General features: G+C 36.3%; 1 protein-coding gene across 3 annotated transcripts; it reads left to right on the plus strand.

The window, feature by feature from the left end:
• The first annotated feature begins 3,603 nt into the window (after positions 1 to 3,603).
• On the plus strand, positions 3,604 to 15,799 carry GTB1 (global transcription factor group B1). Of its 3 annotated transcripts, none has more exons than XM_059606289.2 (17): positions 3,604 to 3,836; positions 3,941 to 4,027; positions 5,544 to 5,673; positions 6,070 to 6,142; positions 6,265 to 6,418; positions 6,491 to 6,620; positions 6,709 to 6,961; positions 7,050 to 7,256; positions 7,345 to 7,470; positions 7,555 to 7,941; positions 8,030 to 8,140; positions 8,253 to 9,032; positions 11,425 to 11,566; positions 11,651 to 12,825; positions 13,644 to 13,853; positions 14,534 to 15,023; positions 15,142 to 15,799. In XM_059606289.2, the coding sequence occupies exons 1-17, from the start codon at positions 3,806 to 3,808 to the stop codon at positions 15,606 to 15,608; spliced, it is 4,953 nt and encodes a 1,650-aa protein (XP_059462272.1). In that variant the 5' UTR covers positions 3,604 to 3,805; the 3' UTR covers positions 15,609 to 15,799. The 3 variants fall into 3 exon arrangements, with proteins under 3 accessions (XP_059462272.1, XP_059462273.1, XP_059462274.1); XM_059606290.2 differs by having other exon boundaries at positions 6,712 to 6,961; XM_059606291.2 differs by having other exon boundaries at positions 6,268 to 6,418.
• Positions 15,800 to 25,394: the final 9,595 nt, after the last annotated feature.

The following is a 25,394-nucleotide window of genomic DNA, read 5'->3' on the forward strand; positions in this document are numbered from 1 at the left end:
TTTGGTCGAGTTCACTATTTAAAATGTTGCAGAGAAAAAAAAAATGCATGTTTTATTCTGAAGCAGAGATAAAATTAATTTCTTTCACTTAAAGTAACAAAAATGCTCTTGTTAAAACTTCAGTATTACCGCTTTGTTTCCCTCCTCAAAATGGTATGGGGAATGCCATATTTCTTTACTTATTTATGTCTACTTCCCTCATAAAATGGTATCTCTTTTCTTATCTCTGTCTCCACCTATTTCCCTCATATTTAATGATCAATTGATAATGTGATATAATCATATAAATTATAGTGATAATATATTAATACTCAAATTGTGATTTAATTATTTTTTAAAAAAATTATGATTTAATGATTAAGTGATTATATGATATAATCATATAAATTATAGTGATAATATATTAATACTCAAATTGTGATTTAATTATTTTTTAAAAAAATTATGATTTAATGATTAAGTGATTATATGATATAATCATATAAATTATAGTGATAATATATTAATACTCAAATTGTGATTTAATTATTTTTTAAAAAAATTGTGATTTAATGATCAAGTGATTATGTTATATGTATAAATATTTTTATGATTATAATTATAAAAATATATTATATAAAAAGGCAGTTAGCGATTACGGTTAGTAAACCCAATAACCGCTAACCGCTAGGCGGTTATAGCGGTTAGGCGGTTAGCGGTTAATACGGTTAAGCGGTTAATGGTTATAGCGGTTAGCGGACGGTTTTTAACCGCCTGCATTGACACCCCTAAGTTTAAGATTATGATCGAAATTTAAGTAAAGTCAATACTCAACACCAAAAAAAAAAAAATCTATCTTTATACCTTAAAATCCCCTTATAAAAATCATTAATAGATATACTTGATCCAAAGGAAAGAAAATCTAAAAAGCCACATTAATAGATATACAAAATTCAATAATGATTTTAAAAGCCACATCATCTTTAAAAAAGATACAAGAGTAACACGAGAGAGACTTTTAACATTTTTAACATTACTCGGTGGAGTGACGAGTAATTATAAAAGTCTATTTTGTATCCCTAAAAAAATGAGGTGACTTTTAAAATCACAATTTGATTAAAATTTAATAATAATCAATCACAAATTCAATGGTAATTTTAAGAACCATATTATTCTTAGGACACATAAATATATAAAAATGACTTATAGCATTACTCGTTGAGTGACATGCTCTTAAGGTAGACAATATCTTATACGATTTGTCCATTTGATCGAAACGAATTAATTTTCCCATTTTATTACCTTTATTTCATGAGAGCGACTCGAGTGCACCTTTTGCACAAAAGTCATCTCTTGTACCACCAATAAGAAGCTAATACATCAGCCAATTTCATTAAACTTATACTTAAAATAAAATTTCAACCACACCAGATTATACTTTAGATAAAATAATTTTTTTTTTTTTTTTTAAAAAGAAAACACAAAATTGAAGGGGTGGCCGCACGACCACTCCCATGGCTTGGGGGTGGCTGCACGGCCACTCCCATGGCTTGGGGTGGCTTGCCGGCCACTCCCATAGCAATAGGGTGGCCGGCGAGTCACTCACAGGCCATGGGAGTGGCCGCGTCGCCACCCCAAGTGGGGGAGGGTTGGCCAGCCAACCACCTCTTCAATTCTTTTTTTTTTTTTTTTTTGAAACTTAGGGTTAATAACCTTTTTCGTACCTGAGTTTTGAGGTTTTTTAATTTTTCTCCTAGGTTTTAAAACATGACAAAACTAGTACCTCAGATTTTGGAAAAGACCAAATCACCACATCTAGGGGTGTCAAGGCGATTACGGTTAGCGGTTATTAGCAATAACCGCTAACCGTAACCGCCTTAGCGGTTAGTAGATTTCGCTAACCACAACCGCTAACCGCCGGTTAGCGGTTAGTAAAATAGATAACCGCCCGCTAACCGCTTTTTCAAAATTGGACTTTTTTTTTGGGCTTTTTGGGCTTTCTCTAAGGCTTTTCGGGCCTTTTTGGGCTTCTTTTTTTTAGGGCTTTTTGGCCTTTTTTGGCTGCTTTTTTTTTTTTTTTTTTAGTGTCTTATTGGGCCCAATTGCTATAAAAAGAGCCCATATTGAAAAATCAAAAATATTTGACCCAAAATTTACATTTACTTGTACTTTAAAAAAAATTCCTTAAATATTAAATCATAACCGGTTAACTTTTTCTTTTTCTTGTTTTTTTTTTTAAAAAAAATTCAACTGTCACAACATATAATGATAATACATTAATACTTAAATTGTGTTTATAAGTCACAAATTAGTCATTGTTTTATCCAATGTCAATTACTTAATTTGATATTATACGAATCATATCATCATTATACATTAATAATATGATTCACTTTTAAGTCTTAAATAAAGTATTTGAATTGTCATTGAATCATATAATTAAGTATTTATATTATACATTTATATTATTCATATGCATATGTAGACTTATATAGACTTATAACATATATAAATTTATAAGTTTATAACATACATTCGAAATAAGTCTCTAGATATTTAATTGTTGTATTAGTATGAATTGGTATACTTATGAGTTATGTCATATTATATATATATATATATATAATTTGTTATTATATAATTAAATGATGTAATGATCAATTGATCATGTGATATAATCATATAAATTATAGTGATAATATATTAATACTCAAATTGTGATTTAATTATTTTTTTTAAAAATTGTAATTTAATGATCAAGTGATTACATGATATAATCATATAAATTATAGTGATAATATATTAATACTCAAATTGTAATTTAATTATTTTTTAAAAAAATTGTGATTTAATGATCAAGTGATTATGTTATATATATAAATATTTTTATAATTATAATTATAAAAAAAATATTATATAAAAAGTTGGTTAGCGGTTAGTGGTTACGGTTAGTAAACCCAAAAACCGCTAACCGCTAGGCAGTTATAGCGGTTAATACAGTTAACGGTTAGCGGACAGTTTTTAACCGCCCGCATTGACACCCCAAACCACATCCAGTTTGAAAAATTCTCAGCCATCCCCAAGGGCCATGGGGGTGGCTCAGTCATCCTTAAGGTCAAACTGGGGGTGGCCGGCCACTCCCTAGGGCGGTTCGGTCACCTCCATAGAATTTTTCAAACTGAAGGCGGTAATTTGGTCATTTCTAAAATCTGATGTTCTAGTTTCATATTTTAAAATCTAGAGGGAAAAATTAAAAAACCTCAAAGCCACCAAAATAGTTATTAACCCTTAAACTTAAGTTTATGAAGTTTGGCTTAAGAATCAACTTTTGATTGGTTGAACAAAACCTCCGTATATAAGTTATGAGGTTTGATACGGACATAACACAAATTCAACTCAGGGCCAATTTCTCTCCTACGTGTAAAAAAAATTGAATTTTAAACCAAACAAATAATCTTTTTTCTCAAATTTTCATAATCTCAAAATTCTCTTTATCAATTTTTTTTTTTTTTTTAAATGAGACTTAGGAGAGAAGTTTGCCATAAGCCTTATGTAATTAAGCTTTATGTTATGACCATTAACATATTCTCTTATTTCACTCATATTTATAGATTCGAACAGCCTCTCTCTCTCTCTCTCACGCGCACGCGTACGAATTCACAGATCTTCGCTTCTTCCCCCTCACTCACAATTCTTGCACACAGCTTTCTTGGGCTTCGCTCAGATTCTCTTGCGCATTCACAAACTCTCTCTCTCTTTCTTTGCTTTCTTTATCTGCCTCTCTTCCTCAGTTTCTTCTTCGTTGCCCTAGTTTCCTTCTCGGACAATGGGGAAAACCGTAGTTTCGGACGAAGAAGGTAAGCCCCCCCCTCCAAGACTCTCTCTTTGCTTCGACTTAGAAAGCCCTAGAGCTTTCAGGGTCTCTCACATTTGTCGCCCTTGTTGTTGGATTCCCACGCAGATGAGGTCGAGGTCGAAGAAGAGGACGAGAGGGAACCTGTCCATGGAGGCGCAAGACGCGATGACGATGAAGAGGATGAAGATGACGGTAAGGGCTTTTAGGTTCCACTTTTTAGGCCCAATTTTTTTGAGGTTTGGGGCTCTGGGTTTCATTTACGTTTTGTTTTCGTTCGGGTTTTGTGGACTGATTGGTGGGTTAGGGTTTTAGTGTTCGAATTAGGGTTCGTTTGGTTGCATGGAGGGTAAGGCTCCGTTTGGTTTGAAAACATTCTATTCGAAACACGACTTTTTAAAATGCAGTTAAGTCATTGAAAATATTTCTGTTTGGCCTTTAAAATCATATCTTTAAAATTGTAAAATGCATCCGGTTACCTGCAATTTGAAAACATAGATTTTTTTTTTTTTTTTTTTTTTTTTTTTTTTTTTTTCAAACAATTTCAAACCTTTATTTGTTAAAACGAACTCCAAACGACACACTTTCTGCTATTTTGTTTTAAAAACGCACTTTCGGCCTTCCAAATTGCAGAGCCAAACCAACTGTAAGGATATGTTTGAGTTTGCTATTTAAAAACATGCGATTTTTAAAATGCAGTTAAGTGTTTGGTAAAACTGCAGTTTGGTCTTTGCTTTTTTCAAAATGCACCCTTTAAGTGCGATTTGAAAACGCTCAAATTGTAATTTTTAAAAAATGCACTCCAAACAGTACATTTTCTCTTTTGGTCTGAGAAATTGCTGTGCCAAATGCACTCTAAAACCAGTTTTTGATGACGATTTTGGGTAGAGGATTTTTCTGTGTTTGGGGTCTGTTTGGTTGATGAGAAAATAAAGGAATTATTGGCTCAGGGTTTGGATTTCAATATGTATTTTGGGCACAAAAACGATGGGAAAACCTTAATTGTGTTTTGGTTGTTGTGAAGCTTGCGGAGAAGCTTTTAAGGTTTTCATTACTTTGGACAACAGAGTTCAGAAATTGTGAGTGAGCTGTGGATTTTTTTTCTTCTTTTGGTTTAATCAAGGCATGAGATTCTAAATCTTATTTTTCCCTGAAGTGATAACACTGGGTTTTGAAAAGGGTTAGGCTTGATGGCATTGTTATATAGTTTCTTTTGAAGTTTCTGGGAAAGAATGGTTTTCAGAAATTTATTTTCCTGAACAAATATATTCCATGTTGGAATCATTTCCAGTTGGTGGTCGACTAATGTTTCAGTTGTGGTTTTTGAAACTTTTTGACGTGAAGTTTTATCTATACTTCTTTATAATTGATTGTTCTTTTAGATATGAATCAACTGTTACATGAAGATTTCATGTTTACCCTTAAAATTTATGTTCTGGTTGTATGGTCAAGGCCAAGTTCATATCTTTCCTACGTGGCCGTCAGTAACACCCGTGTTACTTTTTTTTTGGTCACTTATATCAAAAAGTAATACAGATGTTACTTTTTATCTATTTATATTTTTTATTTTGTTGATAATGGTGTGCTATTGAAAAGTAATTCCTCTTTTTTTTTTTTTTGGGGACTTTTAGCTGGGTTTTCCACTCTGGGATCTTATCAAGGTGAATATTCTGGTGGAGACTATAACCCTTTAATTTTTTTCATTATGCAGAAGAAGGGCAGGATGAATATGAGAAGGATGGATTTATAGTGGATGACGTTGATGAAGAAGAGGATCAAGATGAAGAGGAGAGGGCAGACAGTGATGAGGAGAGGCAGAAGAAGAAAAAAAGGAAGAAAAAGTGAATTTTCTTCCTTTGAGCTGTTAAATTTTATAAAATGCACATTTCCTTTTTATGAATTTGATTTTGTTGTTGGTGCTTGGGAAATTGTAAGAAAAAAAGAATAGATAAATAGTTGTCTTTATTAATTGATACCGATAGAAACAAATGTTATTCAATTTTTTGGATCTAACATGTTAACTTTGTGGCTAGTTGATATTTACCCCTTCCCTTGGGGGCAAATATTACTTATAAAAAAAAATTTGTGGCTAGTTGATATGTGTTTTCTTTTCCCCTCTAATGAATGTGAAAGTTTTATAAATTGCAAATCTTGTTCATCATTTCCTTAGTTTTTTTCAAAATACCCTAGCTGGGGTAGGTTGTTGTTTGTAACTATTTCCATTTCCACTTTTTTAGAGAGAATTATACACTTGATGAAGATGACTATGAGCTCCTGGAGGACAACAATATTACTATTCCCCGTTGGAAGGTTGTAAACTTTCCTGATATCTTTTCATTTCATCCTCTAACATTGTTTTCAATCCTTCTAGAGCTATGCATATGTAAGAATTATAGCTCATGTCTCAAGGTTTTTTGTTGAAACTTTTTGAGCAGAGCAAAAAGTTTAAGCGGCTGAAAAAAGCCCAGGGTGTTGGTGAGGAGGAACCCTCTGGGTTTTCTGATGAGGAGGAAATTTTTGGAACTGGTAAAAGTGGGCGAACTGCAGAGGAGAAGCTTAAGCGTAGTTTATTTGGTGATGATGAAGGTATTGTCTTCTAAAAAAGATTGGTATATGTGCCTGTTGACTGTGGACTGACTATATGCTGCGATAATGTAGGTCCTCCACTTGAGGACATTGCTGAGGAGGAGGAACAACCAGAAGATGAAGAGGATGCAGACATTGGTGAAGAGGATGAGATGGCAGACTTTATTGTTGATGAAGATGATGAGCATGGAGCTCCTCCCAAGTATGTTGTAGTGTGTTGTGTGTGTTTCTGTTAATATTGACATGTCATATTGTTTAACTAAATAACTTATTTACTTAATTGACTCTAGTAGAGGAGGGAAGCGGCCAAAAAAAGTTGGGAATAGGAGGGCACCTGGAGTTTCCTCGTCTGCTTTGCAGGAAGCTCATGAAATATTTGGTGATGTTGATGACCTCTTGCTGCAACGTAAGCAAGGTTTCGATTCTAGCGAATATAGAGAAAGGAGACTTGAAGATGAATTTGAACCAATAGTTTTGTCTGAGAAGTATATGACACAGAAGGATGACCAGATTCGGGACCTTGATGTTCCGGAGAGAATGCAGGTTTGACATGCCTTTAAATCCATTACATTTATTCCATATGTCACCTAGGTGTTTTCATGTGATAAATAATATATATAAAATTTGGCAGATAACTGAAGAAAGCGCTGGTTCCCCTCCATTGGATGAAGTTAGCATAGATGAAGAGAGCGCCTGGATACATAGTCAACTTGCAACTGGTACAATACCATTGTTTGGCAAGAGAGGCAGGGGGACTCCTAAGGATGGGTGGGATCTCTCTATTAACAAGGATGATATCATGAGATTTTTGGACCTATTGCATGTGCAGAAGTTAGATGTCAGTATTCTCTTTTCTAAGTTGGTAGCCTCACTTTCTTTGATCTGATTTTTATCTTATTATTCTGGCATTTTCTTCATGCCTTCAGATCCCCTTTATTGCTATGTATCGAAAGGAGGAGTGCCTAAGCCTGTTCAAAGATCCTGAGCAACCTGAAGTAGATGATGACAATCAGGATAAGAATGAGGGGGCTCCCACTCTTAAGTGGCACAAGGTATGTATTGCACTTGTAGACATAAACTGTGTCTTGTTAACGGCAGGACTAAATCAGCAAATAACTTCTATTTGCTACATGAAGGTACTTTGGGCAATTCAAGACTTGGACAGAAAGTGGCTAATGCTGCTGAAGCGTAAGAGTGCTCTTCAATCATACTACAATAAGCGATTCGAGGAAGAATCTCGACGGGTATATGATGAAACAAGACTCAATTTAAATCAGCAACTTTTTGAATCAATTATGAAGTCACTCAAGGCAGCAGAATCAGAAAGGGAGGTTGATGATGTGGACTCCAAGTTTAACTTGCATTTCCCATCTGGTGAAGTTGGTGTGGATGAAGGACAATACAAGAGGCCTAAGAGGAGGTCACTATATAGTGTTTGCGGTAAAGCTGGCCTATGGGAGGTTGCAAGCAAGTTTGGTTACAGCTCTGAGCAATTTGGATTGCAGCTATCATTAGAAAAGATGGTAAATTAATCTGATTTCTTGGATTTTTTTTTTTTTTTTTTTGTTCTGTTGAATGGAGACTTAAGTTTCTCATTTCATTGGATTGTAGAGAAACGATGAGTTGGAGGATCCTAAGGAAACACCAGAAGAGATGGCTTCAAATTTTACATGTGCTATGTTTGAGACACCTCAAGCTGTGCTTAAAGGAGCTAGGCACATGGTATGCTTCTTGTTGTCATCAATAGTTCTCAATGCTAAAGCTTCTGTATGTAATGCTTGATCATAGGGTCATCTTGTAATTTTTGATTGCCAATTTTCTGTGGCTTGTCCAGGCAGCTGTGGAGATAAGTTGTGAGCCATGTGTTAGGAAGCATGTTCGTAGCAATTTTATGGATCATGCTGTGGTATCAACATGTCCTACACCCGATGGGAATGCGGCAATAGATTCTTTTCATCAGTTTGCAGGGGTGAAGTGGTTGCGTGAGAAGCCATTAAATGCATTTGATGATGCACAGTGGCTCCTTATGCAGAAGGCTGAGGAGGAGAAGCTTCTTCAAGTTACTATTAAGATGCCTGAAGAGGATTTAAATAAGTTGATGAGTGACTTTAATGAGTATTATCTTAGTGATGGAGTCAGTAAATCTGCTCAACTTTGGAACGAGCAGAGGAAATTGATATTGCAGGATGCTCTTTTTGGTTTTCTTCTACCTTCAATGGAGAAAGAAGCAAGATCTTTGTTAACTAGTAGAGCCAAAAACTGGTTACTGATGGAGTATGGGAATGTTTTATGGAATAAAGTTTCAGTAGGACCATATCAACGGAAGGAAACTGATATCAGCTCAGACGATGAAGCTGCACCAAGGGTCATGGCTTGCTGTTGGGGCCCTGGAAAGCCAGCAACCACTTTTGTGATGTTAGATTCATCAGGGGAGGTTCTGGATGTGCTTTACACTGGGTCCCTCACTTTGCGGTCTCAAAATGTTATTGACCAACAACGTAAGAAAAATGACCAGGAACGGGTATTAAAGTTCATGACGGATCACCAACCACATGTTGTTGTTTTAGGTGCTGTGAATTTGTCTTGTACTCGCCTGAAGGAGGATATATATGAGGTGAGCATAATTTTAGCTTTCTATGGTAGTCATTGAATTCTTACTGTGGGGTTAATCTTCTTGAGATGATGAGCATTTATCATATCCCTGGGACTTTTGGCACTTTGCGTAGCTTCAATGGTTCATGGATCTTGTAGTTTTCTGGTACTCTTTCTTATGTTGTCAGTAGCATTTTATGCTGTGCTTGTGAGATGCAGTGTGCACTTGTTCTTGTGTCTTCCCTTCTTCCTAAATTGGATCTGTCAGATTTTTCTCTTTTGTAAGATAATTCTAGTACCGCTCCACCAATTTTTGTCAACTGAAATGAAAACTGCTGTCTAAGAAATATATCTTATTTAAGTTGTAGGCTTTGGTTTATATGCTTTTGTAAGATGGATCCATTTAGAACTACTTTTGATATTTTTTTTTTTTACCTTCTAAAGAGTTAAAACCTAAATATTTAAGCAATGATTGTGGTTGTTTTATTAATATTATTTTAAACAACAAGCTATTTTGTTTTGCAACTTATGACGTGAAATAAGTAATGCTCCACTGTTGTTTCATTTTGTTGTCAGTGTATGTTCTTATTATAGTGCTGCTTTGAGAGGGTTCACTGTAGTTATGTTTCCTTGGAAGAGTATGTGTGTGTTAAAGTGCAATGGTTGGCCTAAATTACAAATCGCTTCCTACGGTATAAAAAATAATTTAGAGGTCTTCGGGGTAAGCCAAAATAACAATTTAGTCTCTATAGTCAAATTTTGTAAAAAAAACTTAACGGAATCCGTTAGTGTGCCACGGTTAGCACCAATAAAATGATTACATGTGTCACTCTTAATAAAATAAATGTAAATATATAAAACTAAAAAATTAATTTAAAAAAGAAAAAAGAAAGGAGAAGAGGTGGTGGCAAGGCATCTCTGATCCATTATGCCCACCTAAACAGAAGGATTTCTCATCTCTTGCTGTCCAGCTAAACAATCAAACGCAGAACAATTCCTCCATACCCCTCTCTGCGTGAGTGTGTGTGATGGGTAGCACAGAGAAACTCAACAAACCCTTAACTTTATATGCCTCCTCCTTCCCCCCAACCATCCCCTCCTCTCCAAGCCACCTGACGACCCACCACCGGAAACTGAACCCGACCCCACACAATACCTCCAGATCTCCTACAACTACGGGCCGAGGCCATTCAAGGATCTTCCTTTCCTCGTCCTATTCCTCCTCTTCGTCCTCTGTACTTTCGGCTTCGGCCTCTTCTTCCTCTTCCACTGCAACGCACTACTCCGACCTCTCCTCCTTCTCTTACAACTACAACTCCTCATGCGTCGAAGACTCGCTCTTAGAGCTTTCTCCCACCACCTGGGTTAGCTTCTATTAGCTTTCTTCTTTGAATTTTTTGGACAGTTTGATATTAGTTTGTGGCATTAATTTTTTAGTTTTATATATTTATATATTTTTTTATTAAGAGTGACACGTGTCATCATTTTATTAGTGCTGACATGGCACACTAATGGATTCCGTTAAATGTTTTGACGAAATTTGACTGCATGGACTAAATTGTTATATTGTCCTGCCCTGAGAACCTTTGAATTATATTTTATACTGCAATAAGCGATTTTTAATTTAGGCCAATCATAAGGATTGATTTTGCATTTATCTCAAAAAATTAATTTGAGTACTTATAGAGAAAAAAAAAGAAGGCATTTCATTTTGTGGCAGAAGTGTTGTGTTTCCATGTTTGGATGTATTCTTGAGTCTCTAATGGTTCTGACATGGTCAGATGTGAACAGATTGCATTGTGTTAATTAATAAGCACTGGGGCAGAGGAATGAGATTGACACTTATGTCATGTGTTGTTCCTGTTGATTAGATTTTTGTAGTGTTCTATAATTGACATCTAACATTTTCGGTTGATAGTTTCACTCCAGCTTCCTAGAATGACTTGTTGGGATACATAGGGAGTAAGAGGTGCCAAACCTTCTGGTAACAGTGTAAACAAATTTAAGAAAATATTTATCTTCATCCTTGAATAATATAGTCTGGCATAGCAGTAGGATAACATTTTACTAGATTGTTTCCTCTCAAAATCGCTCAATGCCGAACAATAAAAGAGTAATCCACAACTGCAGTGGTTTTGAGAAGTGAGAATCTTGTTTTTTTGTTAATCTTTATTTGTTTTTAATTAGTGGTTGATGTAAACATAGGACTTAGGGTATATCTTTTCTTATTTTCAATTCTATTCCTTCTGCATTTGGGCTGTTATATAAACGTGTTTTTGCTTCCCAGAGACTTGAGTTCCATTACTATGTGATACTTTATGAATCTCTCTGTTTGGAATCAGTAATTCACTTCACGTACTTTGTTTCTCATTTGATGCATGAGGTCTTATTTTAGTTCACTTTGCGTTTATCAGATTATTTTCAAGATGGTGGAGGAAAATCCCAGAGATGTTGGCCATGAGATGGATGGGCTAAGCATTGTTTATGGTGACGAATCTTTACCTCGTCTTTATGAAAACTCTCGGATCTCATCTGACCAGCTACCTGGACAGCCAGGTACTTACTTTGTTACCTTTTTCCTGCCTCTCCCTTAATGTGTTCTTTTAGATTTCTTTAATTGATTTTGTTCACTCTTGTCAGGCATTGTTAAGCGGGCTGCCGCTCTTGGGCGATATTTGCAAAATCCGTTGGCAATGGTTGCTACACTTTGTGGGCCAGGAAGGGAGATCTTGTCATGGAAACTTAGTTCACTAGAGAACTTTCTCACCCCAGATGAGAAGTATGGGATGGTTGAACAGGTTATGGTAGATGTCACAAATCAGGTGGGCCTTGACATTAATTTGGCTATTAGCCATGAATGGTTATTTGCTCCTTTGCAGTTCATTTCTGGGCTTGGACCCAGAAAGGCATCATTTCTACAGAGGTCTTTGGTAAGAGCTGGGGCAATTTTTACCCGAAAGGACTTTGTCACAGTGCATGGACTTGGTAAAAAGGTATTCGTCAATGCGGTTGGTTTTCTGCGTGTCCGGCGGAGTGGATTGGCTGCTAGCAGCAGTCAGTTCATTGATTTGTTGGATGATACAAGAATACATCCAGAATCTTATGGCCTTGCACAAGAATTGGCCAAAGATGTTTATGACGAGGACATACGTGGTGATGCAAATGATGATGACGATGCACTGGAGATGGCAATAGAGCATGTTAGAGACCGGCCTAATATTTTGAGAATCCTTGATGTGGATGCATATGCTAAAGGCAAGAACCGTGAGAATAAGAGGGAGACTTTTTACGATATAAAAAGGGAACTAATGCAGGGGTTTCAGGATTGGCGTAAGCAATATGAAGAGCCAAGTCAAGATGAGGAATTCTATATGATTTCAGGTGAGACCGAGGACACCCTTGCTGAGGGGAGAATTGTGCAAGCCACAGTCCGCAGGGTGCAAGCTCAAAAAGCAATATGTGTGCTTGAGTCTGGATTGACTGGGATGCTCATGAAGGAAGACTATTCAGATGACTGGAGGGAGAGTCCTGAGTTATCTGACAGGCTACATGAGGGTGACATTGTCACCTGCAAGATTAAATCAATTCAAAAGAACAGGTATCAGGTTTTCCTAGTTTCTAGAGAGAGTGAGATGCGAAGTAATCGACATCAGTATGCTAGAAACCTTGATCCCTACTACCATGAAGATCGGAGCAGGCTACAGAGTGAGCAAGACAAAGCTCGCAAAGAAAAGGAGCTTGCAAAGAAGCATTTTAAGCCAAGGATGATTGTTCACCCCCGCTTCCAGAATATAACCTTAGATGAAGCAAAGGAGGTATGGTATCAACAATAACTTTGTTAATATCCAATGGCATGAGACTACGTATATTTTCGTAAACTCATGGACCCCATAGGAGGTTTGAGCAGAGCTTTCTTGCACTCGTCAGGCAGTAATCTTGAGTATGCGAGGGAAGTGACGTCATCTGTTTGTGATTTTCGGAAAATCTATTTTTGAACATGATGTTTCTTCCCTTTATCAATAAAATCTCCAATTACTTCAAAAAAAAAAAGAAAAAAAAAAAGAAAGGAAAATGGTGGTTTTACCCGTGATCTCTTCAAAAGCTGGAAAAAGATGTTTTCTAGAAAGACAACCCATGCCCATCAACTTTTGGGTTTCAGAGTTTTATCTCTGAAAAAAATTTAATCTGAGCCTGTGGACCCTAGATTGGTGTAGAAGGAGTACTTTTTTGGTTTCACAGGATTTTGTAATTTTCTGTGTTGGTGCTCTATCTGCATGCCATTATAAGGAACACTTTGGTTCAAAGAAAGTGTTATTTATTCACTTGACAAGTTGAGGGTTTTTTTTTTTTTTTTTTTTTTTTTTTTTTTTTTTTTGTATAATGATTTTCAAGACAAATTCCACTCTGCTTTTCAGATTTAAATGGCTCAAGGTTTGTCTAAATTGTTTTGAGTCTTATCTGTTGATATTGTGCTTTGTTACTTGAATTGTAGGATTTAAATCATACTGTACCATTTCTTGAAGAGACCAAGATATAATTTTATTTACGAGTATATACTTGTCCTTTTATTGTGTGTCATAACTTTCCCTTTATATTGGCAAGACTTTGAATTCTCCTCCACTATGTCCTACAGTTCTTGTCGGACAAGGATCCGGGGGAAAGTATTATCAGTCCCAGTCGTCATGGGCCTTCTCATTTAACTCTAACTCTCAAAGTTTATGATGGAGTTTATGCTCACAAGGACATAGTCGAAGGTGGAAAGGAGCATAAGGACATCACAAGCTTACTTCGTATTGGGAAGACATTGAAAATTGGGGAAGACACTTTTGAGGATTTGGATGAGGTCAGTATTGTTTTTCAGGGGTTTTTTTTGCTGATTGGTTGTGCTTTATTTATAATATTGATGATGACGGAAAAGTGCTGTAGGTTCTGAATCTGCTTGACATTTTCTTTTTGACAAGTAATCTGTGCAACATGTATATTGATTAATGGGGCATTCTGATAATTGATGTCAGGAGTTTTCGCACCCAAAGCAAGCTGAATCTGCTTGAAATAACCTAAGCAAATCAGCTTATGTATGGTTTGTTTTTTTGGAATACCTTCTATCTTGAATTGGAATGCCTTCTGTCTTAAATGAGTAGAACTAATCACAGAATAACGTCGAGAATTTCTTTTATCAAGGAAAAGATGGAATGCATTTGTAACTGTCCAAAGGTTTTTAGTTGTCGTTCCTAAATGGTAGAAATATGTAGATGTTGTATTATTCTGGTAAGAAAAAAGTCCTTTGTGGATTGTTGATTAGCTTTAAATTGCAGCAGCTCAAAATACTTTAGTTCACAAATTGTAGACAAATAGACATTTGAATAAAAATATGATTTTGATGCGAAGCAATATTGTATCCTTCTTGTTGTTCGGTGGGTGGAGGCATGAGCTTTGTGCCTATTGATGTTGCTCTTATGGATATGAGTTTGGCATAGGTAAACTGATAACCGTTTTCCATGTGTTTATTGAATGAAACCCTAGGTAATGGATCGATATGTTGATCCCTTAGTGTCTCATTTAAAGGCAATGTTAAATTATCGCAAGTTCAGAAAGGGCACAAAAGCAGAAGTTGATGAACTCCTAAAGATTGAGAAATCAGAGTATCCTATGAGGATAGTTTATTGTTTTGGCATCTCTGATGAGCATCCAGGCACATTCATCTTGACTTTTATAAGGAGTACAAATCCACACCATGAATATGTTGGTCTATATCCGAAGGGATTCAAGTTCCGGAAAAGGATGTTTGAGGACATTGATCGGCTTGTGGCATACTTCCAGAGACATGTTGATGATCCTCAGTCAGCACAATCTTTGAGATCAGTTGCTGCTAGGGTGCCAATGCGAAGCCCTGCAACTGGGGGCTCATCAGGTGCATCCATGGGTAGTGGCTGGGGTGGTTCAACGAATGAGGATAGTTGGAGAGGTCAGTCTTATGACAGGGATCGTTCTTCTACACCTGGTTCAAGAACAGGTAAACTCTGCAGAAACAAACATCAAATGTGTTTTTGCGACTTTTTTATGTTTTATGCATCAACACTTGCATGAATGCATTGGTTCTGTTTTTGTGACTTGTGTGTCTGGTTTTACAGGAAGAAATGATCACAGAAATGGTGGTGGTGGTCGAGATGGGCATCCAAGTGGGGTGCCTAGGCCGTATGGTGGGCGTGGTCGAGGCTCGTATAATGGCAATAGAGGAAATAGTTCTGGGAAGGAGAGACAGGATCCGAGTTATGATGGTGGTAAATGGGGGGATTCGGCTAGCAAGGACGGGGAAGATGGTTGGGGAAATTTTCCAGGTGCTAAAGTTCAAAATTCTCCTGGCAGGGAGGCTTTCCCAGGTGGTTGGGGTAGTGGTGGAAGTGGCAGTGACAATGGTGGGTGGGGCAATGGAAGTGGTGGTGCCGACGGAGGAAATTGGGGTGCTGCCGGTGGAAATGATGCTGCTGCTGGTGCTGATAATAGGAGTTCCGGTTGGGGAACCGCCCCCTCCCCCAAGAGCTCTTCACAGTCCCAGCCTGGAAATGGATGGTCTGGAAGCAGTGGTGGAGGTTGGTGAACCCACGCAAGCTTTAAATAAATTTTATTTCCAAGGTAGTAACGGATGTTTTGAAATGGAAGCAGCTGCTCTAGCGGTCCCCCCAGGTGGTGATGGAATTGATTGTAATCACCCTTACGCTTGTATCTAGTTTTTTTATAAAATTATTTTTCATACATTAGTAAAAGCATCTTGTTCAAATGGTTGGCTGCTGGCTGGAGTTGTGCCTTTTCTTTTCACCGTTTTTTTTTTTTTTTTTTTTTGTAAAGTATGTGTTAAAAACAACACTTACTGCCAATCTACCAAGCCTTTCATTTAGTAACGTGTAAAAAATGTTTGTTAATACTCATAAAATTTTGGAAAAGATAATTATGTCTAGATTAAAAGAATGATCTTTTTCTTAAAAAAAAAAAAAGAAAAAATCGTTGAACTGAACGATGGCAATGGGCACGGTGTGGGTCTTCTCTTTTTTCGTACTATTTTTTAAAAATAAAAATTATGATGTGGTATATGTTATTATTATTGTGTCATTTAACGAGTTTCACGCCCCCGAAGGGGATGGCTAAGTTAGCGAAAAAACAAACTAAGAACATTCTTAATGGAAGAGCTAAATGTTATTTTTATTTAAAATAACTTTTTAAATGTTTAAAAAACTCCTTACATTGGATTAGTCAAAAAAAAAAAAAAAAAAAGTAAAATAGATATTTGATTGAAAGAGCTAAAAAAAAAGGCTAAATGTAGTAGTACTTTTCAAGGGAGCTATTTTATTTTTCATTGTTTCTCTTATCTGTTTTTTCTTTTTTCCAAATCTTTTCTTACTTTTTCTCTGCATGTTTTATTTTTCCCAAATTTTTTTTCCATTTTTTCTTTCACATGTTTCTCTTTTTCCCAAAACTTTTCTTACTTTTAATAATATTTTAATAGAATAGATAAAAATATATCTTGTCTCACATGTTCTCTTTTTCCCAAAAATTTTCTTACTTTTAATAATATTTTAATATAATAGATAAAAATATAGCTAATCGGATGTAGAGACATTTAAAAATGGCTTAGCGAAATTAGATAAAAGTGAGTTTTAAGAAGCCATTTTACATAAAAATATGGCTCCTCCATTTTACATAAAAATATGAGAGAAGATAACAGATTTGTTATTTGGAGAAATTTCATTTTAGATCTTTGAACTACTACGTGTTTTGAGAAAACTTTCTCAAATTTAAAAAACTCTCAATTTAACTTCCTAAACTTTCAATTTGATTCAATTGACCCCATGCATCAAATTCAACTGTTAACCCAACGGAAATGTCTAAAAAGGTAAAATTACCCTTAGGTTTTTTTTTTTCTTTATTTTTAATTTGAAATTAAGGATAAATTGAAAATTTTTAAAAAAATTCAAGGATATAAAGGTTATTTTATCACTTTTAACATTTAAAATATGACGGAGGGATATTTAGATTTACTAAGGATATTTCAACAATTTCTAGAATCTATAGACGTGGGCTGTACACTTGGCCCATGTTTCTTAAGATATTATATGCCACATGGCCCATGACTTTCAGTTTGGATCAAGTTGTGTTATGTTTGGTATTGTGGCCCATCTTCTACAATATCAAAATCAAATTGGAAACACCTGACGGAAAAACTTCATTTAAAACTTTTGAACTACCACGTATTTTGAGAAGATTCCTCCAAATTTCAAAAATTTTCAATTTTACTATTTGAACTTTCAATTTGATGCAATGTATCAATTAGAAAGTTTAAGGAAACTAAGCATTGCACAACCTGCAGAAAAAGAAAAAAAAAAAAAATGTATGCCTTGATTGTTTCATCTGATAGGAAGTCCAATAATTCTAAGAGGCTGATTCATTTATAGTGGAAGTACTTTAAAGCCTCATGATCATGTGTTAGCTCACTTTGCACTAATTGTAATTTGTTGTATCTCAAACTGCCATTTGTAAGTGATTTAACTTGTGATTTCTTGGAATTTTGAAGATAGAGTTTATCTTTTTAAGTTTGCCAATGAATGAGAACCGTTATTTCTGTTATGTTTCATCCTTTTGAATGACATAATGCTGACAATTTTTATGAGTATCATTCATGTTAAACCCTCACGAGACATTACTTGTCCTCTGGGGATACCTAGGGATTTAAAAGGCTTATTGCAAACGTTAAATACAATCGTACATCCCACGAAAGAAGGATTTAGGGCCTGTTTAACACTCAAAAAGTCAATTTTTAAAAAATAAATAAATAATTGTTTGGTAAAAAAACTAAAAGCGCTTTTATAAGTCCAAAAAGCCTAAAAATGGACAAAACGCACTTTTGGCAAAAGCTTAAAAATGGAGCTTTTGCCAAAAAAATACTTTTTGACTTAAAAAGCTCTATTACTCAAACACAATCCCAAACAGACTTTTATTTAGTTGTTTTTCATTTTATTTCTTATTTAGCAATATGTATGTTTGGAGGTATGATAAGCGCCGAATGTTGCACATTCAAGCCCCTTAACTCGCGTATATTAATTCCTTAGCACTGTTATCTATTTGATTTTGTATGGTTTTTGTGTTTTTAGGTTCCTAAAGACAGATGCAATTAATTTCATTGAATTTGAGCTTAAAATGCATTTCAAGTAACTGTAGTAAAATTATTGTAACATGTATTGTAGCAAAGTTACTGTAGTTGCGCTCGAGCCCAGCTACAGTGTGCTTGAGCGCACATGCGCTCGAGCACGGCTTCAGTGCGCTTGAGCGCACTCAAGCGACATAGGTAACCTGGAGTCCGAAACTGCTACGGAAAACCTTTTTAGGTCTCCTAATCCGACTTGGAGACTGACTTACGATTTTTCTGGGATTTCCAAGGCTTTTAGGGTTTGTTTTACACCCTATAAATAGGTTTCTAAGTTTCAAAGAAATGTGTGCTTAGTTTTAATATAAAATATCTTCTTGGAGGCTTGAAGAGTTGAAGGAAGATGAACATGACAGGAGGCCATTCTAGCACCACCATGAGCAGCTAAATTCGTAATAGGGTGTTGATGTAGCCATTTCCAAGTAACAATGATTTAATTGTATGTTAATTTTAGATTTTCTATATGCATGATGATTGTATGATTATGAGAATTGATCTTAATGTTTATATTCAATTATTATGAAATTCTTCTCTTATCTTAGAAAGCTTTCTATATTAATTGAACTCAATCTTTCATATTTTATGTGATTACATGAATGATTATTATACAACGGTTTTAATTGATATATGATCAATCGGATTTGATACGCCATGCCTAGGGAAGACGAATTTGTCTACACCCTAGTTTAGTGTAATTTAGGTAGACAATTCGTACTAATTTAAGATGAGTTATGCTTATCCATTGATTGTGTGTAACTGATTAAGATATTTGATAGTCCATACATATGGAAAATGGACCATACCGCATCTAGAGATTAGGCAAACGGTTCGTATCAACCGAAGATGGATTATACTTATTTCTTAATTATGATATTTTCTTGACTACTCGAGTGAAACGAGCCCTATATCATGCATAGTATAAATTTCTCTTGTTAATTTATGATTGACCAATGTTATGCGGTTAGCGGTAAAATCAACCCCTTATTCTTCCTCTTGTCACTACTATCTTTACTTCTATGTATTTACTTTATAAAAACAAAACAAATCAAATCTTCTTTCTATTGAGTTATATTTAATCTTGACAAACTTGATAACAACGCATGTGCAGTCCTTGAGGTTCGACACCCTCAATATAGTCCTATCCTATAAGGATTCGTTTTATTGCGAGTGATATTTTTATTATTGATATTTTTGCACACAAAAAGACCACATCAATGTATAGCATTTATCTTTACAACTCATAGAATTATTCTAGCTTTCAACTTGTATTTATTTCTCTCTCTTTGTAACAAACAATATTATATATACACAGCCTTAGCCTAAGTTAAAGGTAAGGCAACAACAAATTATATTCTCAAATCTTATATGGTATCAAAGCGTTATTGACTTACGTCTCTCGATCTTTTTTTTTCCTCTCTTCCGCCATGACTACTCAACCTCCAGCTCTTGTCACCTTCACCAATTTCAATCTTATCAAAATCACTAAGGACAACTACCCAATTTGACTACCTCAAATTGTTCCTCACCTCAGAGATGGGAACGTCTTTGGTTATGTGGACGGCTCGATTCTTTGCCCTCATTCAACCATCACCATCACCACCACCAAATATGTTGTTACCTCCACTAAACCCAACCCTGCCTATCTGACCTGGCAAATGCAAGATCAAATTATTTTGGGTGCAATCAACTCTGCAATTTCGAAAAAATTGCAGATTTATGTCACTCGCTGCACCACTTCACGCCAAGCCTGGACGGCTTTAGAGACGATGTTCATGTCTCAATCTAGCGCACGCACTATGCACGTGCATCTTTAATTAGCCACTTTGAAGAAAGGCTCCTCCTCCATATCGAACTATTGTCATTGCTTCTAAACTCTCATCGACACCCTTGCCACCATGGGTCATCCCCTCGACGAACTTGAACAGCAAGGCTTTCTCCTCGGTGACCTTGAATTTGAATATGATCCATTTGTCATATCTGTCACCACACGAACCGATCTGCTATCCATAGAGAAAAGTTATGGGCATCTTCTTACCCATGAGATATGACTAGAACAACACCAATCCTCCATTGATTTATCTATTGCATGGGCACACTTTGCTGCACGTGGTCATTCTTAACATGGTGCTCGTACTAGGCGTGGCAACAGCTCTAACAATTTTTCTAATGAATGTGGCTCCTCATCAAATAGCCAAAAATATTACAGAGGCAAGGGCGTTTCACCTTCACTCTTGGCTGTGGGATCCTCCATTCTAGATCCTCTTCAAACAGACCCGTGTGCCAGGTCGGCAATCGTTCAGGCTACATTGCCCTTGATTGCTACAATTGGTTCAACGAGTCTTACTCTCGTGACCAACAAGCTCTGCCTCATACTTATTATTCTGCTCCTTCCACTAGTATGGATTTCAACTAGTATCTAGACTTAGGAGCAACTCAACATCTCACCTCGGACATGACCAATCTCAATCTCAAAGCTGAGAATTATATTGGCCCTGATCAGATCAAGATAAGAAATGGTACAGGGCTGCCCATTCATCACATTGAGCATACCCATCTCTTTGCTCCTCCATTTCACTTTGATCTCTTAAATATTTTACATGTTTCTCACATATCAAAAAACCTATTATCTATTCATCGCTTCACAAAAGATACTAACACATTCTTTGAATTTCATCCATATTATTTTCTTTTGAAGGATCGGTGTTCGTAACCTTGGTGTCGAGGAAGCATCGTGGGGGATAGAGCAGGACATGCGGAATTGTTATCTGCATTTGTTTGAAACTTGATTTGTAGGACTCTTTTTTAAAAAGATTGTACTTGGATAATATACCTATTTCCATTTTGGGTAATGGAATAGTTAACTAAGAAAGAGTTTGCTTTCCTCTATAGGATTATGGCACCGATACCAGTCGATCCAGAGTGCATGTGGAACTACACTTTCTGTGAGTTGATCAACTTAGGTGTTGAGATTGATGAGGACTGGTGTAGCGTAGGCAACGTCGAGTACGATGCCCTAGAAGATTTGCGAGGTGATTTTCTGCAATTATTCAAGGACGAAGTAGTACTAGTTGGTGAGAGAGAGGAGATAGCCCAGGAACCTATTGAGGACATTACCGACAATACTACGGACAAAATGTAACATTTCACCCCTTTAGTGTACTGTTCTTTTGGTGTTTTATCTTTAAATTTTTAGGATGAAATTTTTATAAGGAGGGAAGAATGTAGTAACCCAAATAATTAATTAGGCTTAAGACAACTTAATTAAGGGGTTAATTGGACTTTGGGTCACTAGGGACACCAGAAGGGACATTTTTGAGTTGCGGAGCTACAGTAGACGAAAGTTCGCGTAAGGGACCACACGAGCGCTCGTTGACTTTTTGTTGACCACTGGTTTTTGCCTGCGTGTGCCACTTGCAACTCAAAAACTTTGGATAAACAGTACACGCGCACTCGACACTGCAGTACACGAGCGCTCGTACCTTTTCAAGAAATTTCTGTAGCGCCCTCAACTTTTTTCCCTATTTAAACCTACCCCTTATGTCTTTAAACCCTCATTTTAGCCTCTAAAGTCTTAGAGAAACTCTGTTGATTTGATTCTTAAGTGTGTGTGAGGTTGTGAGTGTTTTTGGAGAAGAAAGTCTTCTTGGAGAGTTTGCTTTGTTGAGGTAATCACTGCACTTCCTTTGTGTTTTGTTAGGTTATTATGTTAGCTTCTTGTTTTACAATAACTTAGTTGTTAATATTTAGAAGTTTTAAGCTTTAATCTCGTTTTAAGCTTTTCTTCCTGTTTAGGTTTAATCTTGTTATTTGGAGACGTTGTTATGGTTGAAAGGTGTTAGAAAACCCTTTTAAGGCCTTAGGACTAGTCAAGAAAGGCTTGAGAAGCATTTGGACCAAATGAGGTTCTACCTGAACCTCACTGGCCAAACGCTCACCCCTAGGGACGAGCGCCCGACTAGAGATGTTCAGAGAAATGCCTTTTTGGCCGAACCCCCTATGACCTATGTTTCTGAGTCTTAGGTTCATTTTAATTAAAATTAGGACTAATGGGAGGTTTTCCACAGATTTGAAGAACCCGGATCATTTGGAGGAATACTTGGTGAACTTATTCAATCCAGGTGAATTTTAACTCACATAATGCTCGCCGTTTATTTTTCCGCATTGCACAAGTATTTTGTATACCAAAACATGCATATTTTCAACTCTCACAATATACACTTTGTTACACCATGAACTCTTATCTTTTGTAAAAATGTGCTACTTAACAAGAGAATGACATGGAGATTTGTAAAAGCATGCATGAAAAATACAGACAAGATTAATTGCATCGTATGACATGATATACTGGTACGTGCGGGATAACGGCAATGGGCTTACTATACATGTTAATTTTATGGTCAAAAGTGTGTGTTGATATATGGGCCTTGGATCCAAAAGTTGTTTCTTGATCGGCGCAGTCTTAATGGGTGGTCACTATAAGTCGTACATCATTAGTAGCGTGGGCCACTCGAGGTCGGACTCGGTCGGGCTGATAGTGTTATGGACGGTAGCGTACAGTAGTCGGGGCACTGGCATTGTATTATAGGTCCCTCAGGACAGCGTCAACCCTGCTGAGAAGGGATAATATATCGGGTAGACCATATTGTTGAACTATCACTGATTCTCATGATATAAGCATGTACTATATCTCATCGCATTCTCTACCAAATGGAGTTCATCACTAAAATGGAATGGGTATTGTATGCATTATCTCTCATTATGTTCTTGAACTTACCCCTTTTTATTTTCCCTCCTATTATGTATATTGCGCAGTTTAGCTAGTGTAGAAGAGGATGCCTTCGGACCGGATCATGGTGGTTCCAGGACCTGATTTAGGTCATTTTTGAAGATATGGACTCGGTATGGCTGAAATCCATGTGGGACGACGAAGGGACCATATAGGCAGAGATGATAGAGATAATGATCATACTTGCACTAATTAAGATTATGCATTAATCTTGTTATCTCATTTTCAGACAATGATTTGGGGTTGTAATATTTTGATGATCGGTCTTTGACCATACATTTAATGACCTATTTATGATATGATGTTTTATCTTTACTCTGGTGGTTATGCTTGTGATATTTAGTTATTGTTTTCTATTCCTATAATTTAAAGTCTTCCATTGTATTCTCTCGTTTAGGAGAGATAATGATCCCTAAGTATTGTCCAATGAGGGCTGTAGGCTGGGAGACGAACCATGGAGTCAATTACCAGTTAATTGATTTCCACGGGATGTTACACTAAGTACTATGTTTCATTTTTAGATTCCTTTAGTAAATACACTTGGTTGTATCCTATTTCATGCAAAAGTGATGTAACCAATGTTTTTAATAAATTCAAAAATTATGTTGAGTGTTTCTTCAAATCCAAAATACGTGCTATTCAATCTAATTGGGGAGGCGAATATCGCCCCTTAAATAAATTACTTCAAACTTTTGGCCTCTCTCATCGTGTTTCTTGCCCACACACACATCAGCAAAATGGGGCAATTGAAAGTAAACATCGACACATTGTTAAAACCGGGCTTGCCCGAACCAAGCAGCCCAGCCCAAGCGTCAACAACTGCTTCACCATCCTCAAGCCATACGTCCTCAAGCCATGCGGCTTTTCCCTCATCACATGACCATCCCGTAGCTTCTTCAGGTACAACTTCACCTTTACCAAATCCTCCACCCAACAATATTTCTCAACCTGCTAATCCCCCACAAATATCCCAAAGACTCCACCCCATGACTACTCGTGCAAAGAACATCACCAAACCAAGACAACCCATGGACGATATTGTCTAATACCCCATCCCTCATGCCCTTCTTACAAAATCCAGCTCTCCTATAGAACCCACATGCTACTCCTTAGCCATGAAAGATCCAAATTGGAGAAAGGCCATGAATGTGGAATTTGATGCTCTGTTAAAAAACTAGACTCGGTCATTAGTCCCTTCCTCAATAGCACAAAATGTGATTGGCTGCAAAAGGGTGTTCCAGCTAAAATCAAAAGTGGATGGCTCTATTGATCGCTACAAAGCCCGCATCATCGCCAAAGGATTTCACCAACTCTCCGGCATCGACTATGGTGAAACATATAGCCGGTAAAACCCACAATGGTACATTTGGTTCTCTCCCTTGCAATTTCTGGTGGCTGGAATATATAACAAATTGACATACGAAATGCATTCCTTCATGGAACACTGTCTGAAATTGTATACATGACACAACCTCCGGGTTTTGCTCACCCTTAGCATCCCACTCACATTTGTGATAAGTGCCAAATATTGCATATTTTGAGCCCTTTATTTACATTAGTTAATCCTTTAGCTGTGTTGTTATTTAATATTTTGTGTTAGTTTTGTGTTTTTAGTATTTTGTAGGTCATTAAAGAAAAACTACAGCTTTAAAGAGAAAAATGTAAAGTTTGGAAGAAAGCATACTTTGAGAAGACCTAGATAAGGTGGTTAAGTTTAACCAAATCCAAGAAAAGGTTAAATCGGATTAAAGCTTAGATTGGCTTAAAGTTCAGATTGGATAAAATTTCAGATTAGATTCAAATTCAGATTCTGCACACGTCTTAGTATTTTGACCATAACTTTCCGTTCAAATATCTGATTGAAGTGATTCAAGCGGAATTGGAAAGCTAACTCAAAATAATACAATTCGTTGTGAAATAGGATTTTCTTAATTCGGACGGTTACTATGCCAAAATCGCCCCGCAATAAAAGGACACAAATTTGGACGAATCCTATTCCGATTTCAAACTTCTATTTTGACTGGGAGGCAGACCTCCGTATTATCTAGGTTTAATAAGGTTTCTAGGACTTCCCTAAGCCTATAAATAGACTTCTTTGCATTCAAGAAAAGATACACAATTTCAGAGACTAGTTGTAGGATACAATTTTGGAGACAGAATGTAATCCACAGCTTTTCTTTTAGTTTAGTTTTTCTTTAGTTTAGGTTTTATTTTTATGTGGAGCTAATTCCAAACTAGGGTTAAGGATGAAGCCTCATTGATGAAGAGCATCAATACTTTCATGTAAGTCTTTATTTATCTGATTTTATTGGGTTTAATATTTCAATTGTTTTACTTCTTTTCAATGTATGGAGTGATTCTTGGATATCTTTTGTGATTCAATAATACACTTGATGATTTAA

Source organism: Corylus avellana, chromosome 10 (genome assembly GCF_965113065.1).
Source record: "Corylus avellana chromosome 10, dhCorAvel1.hap1.2, whole genome shotgun sequence".
Taxonomy (NCBI): domain Eukaryota; kingdom Viridiplantae; phylum Streptophyta; class Magnoliopsida; order Fagales; family Betulaceae; genus Corylus; species Corylus avellana.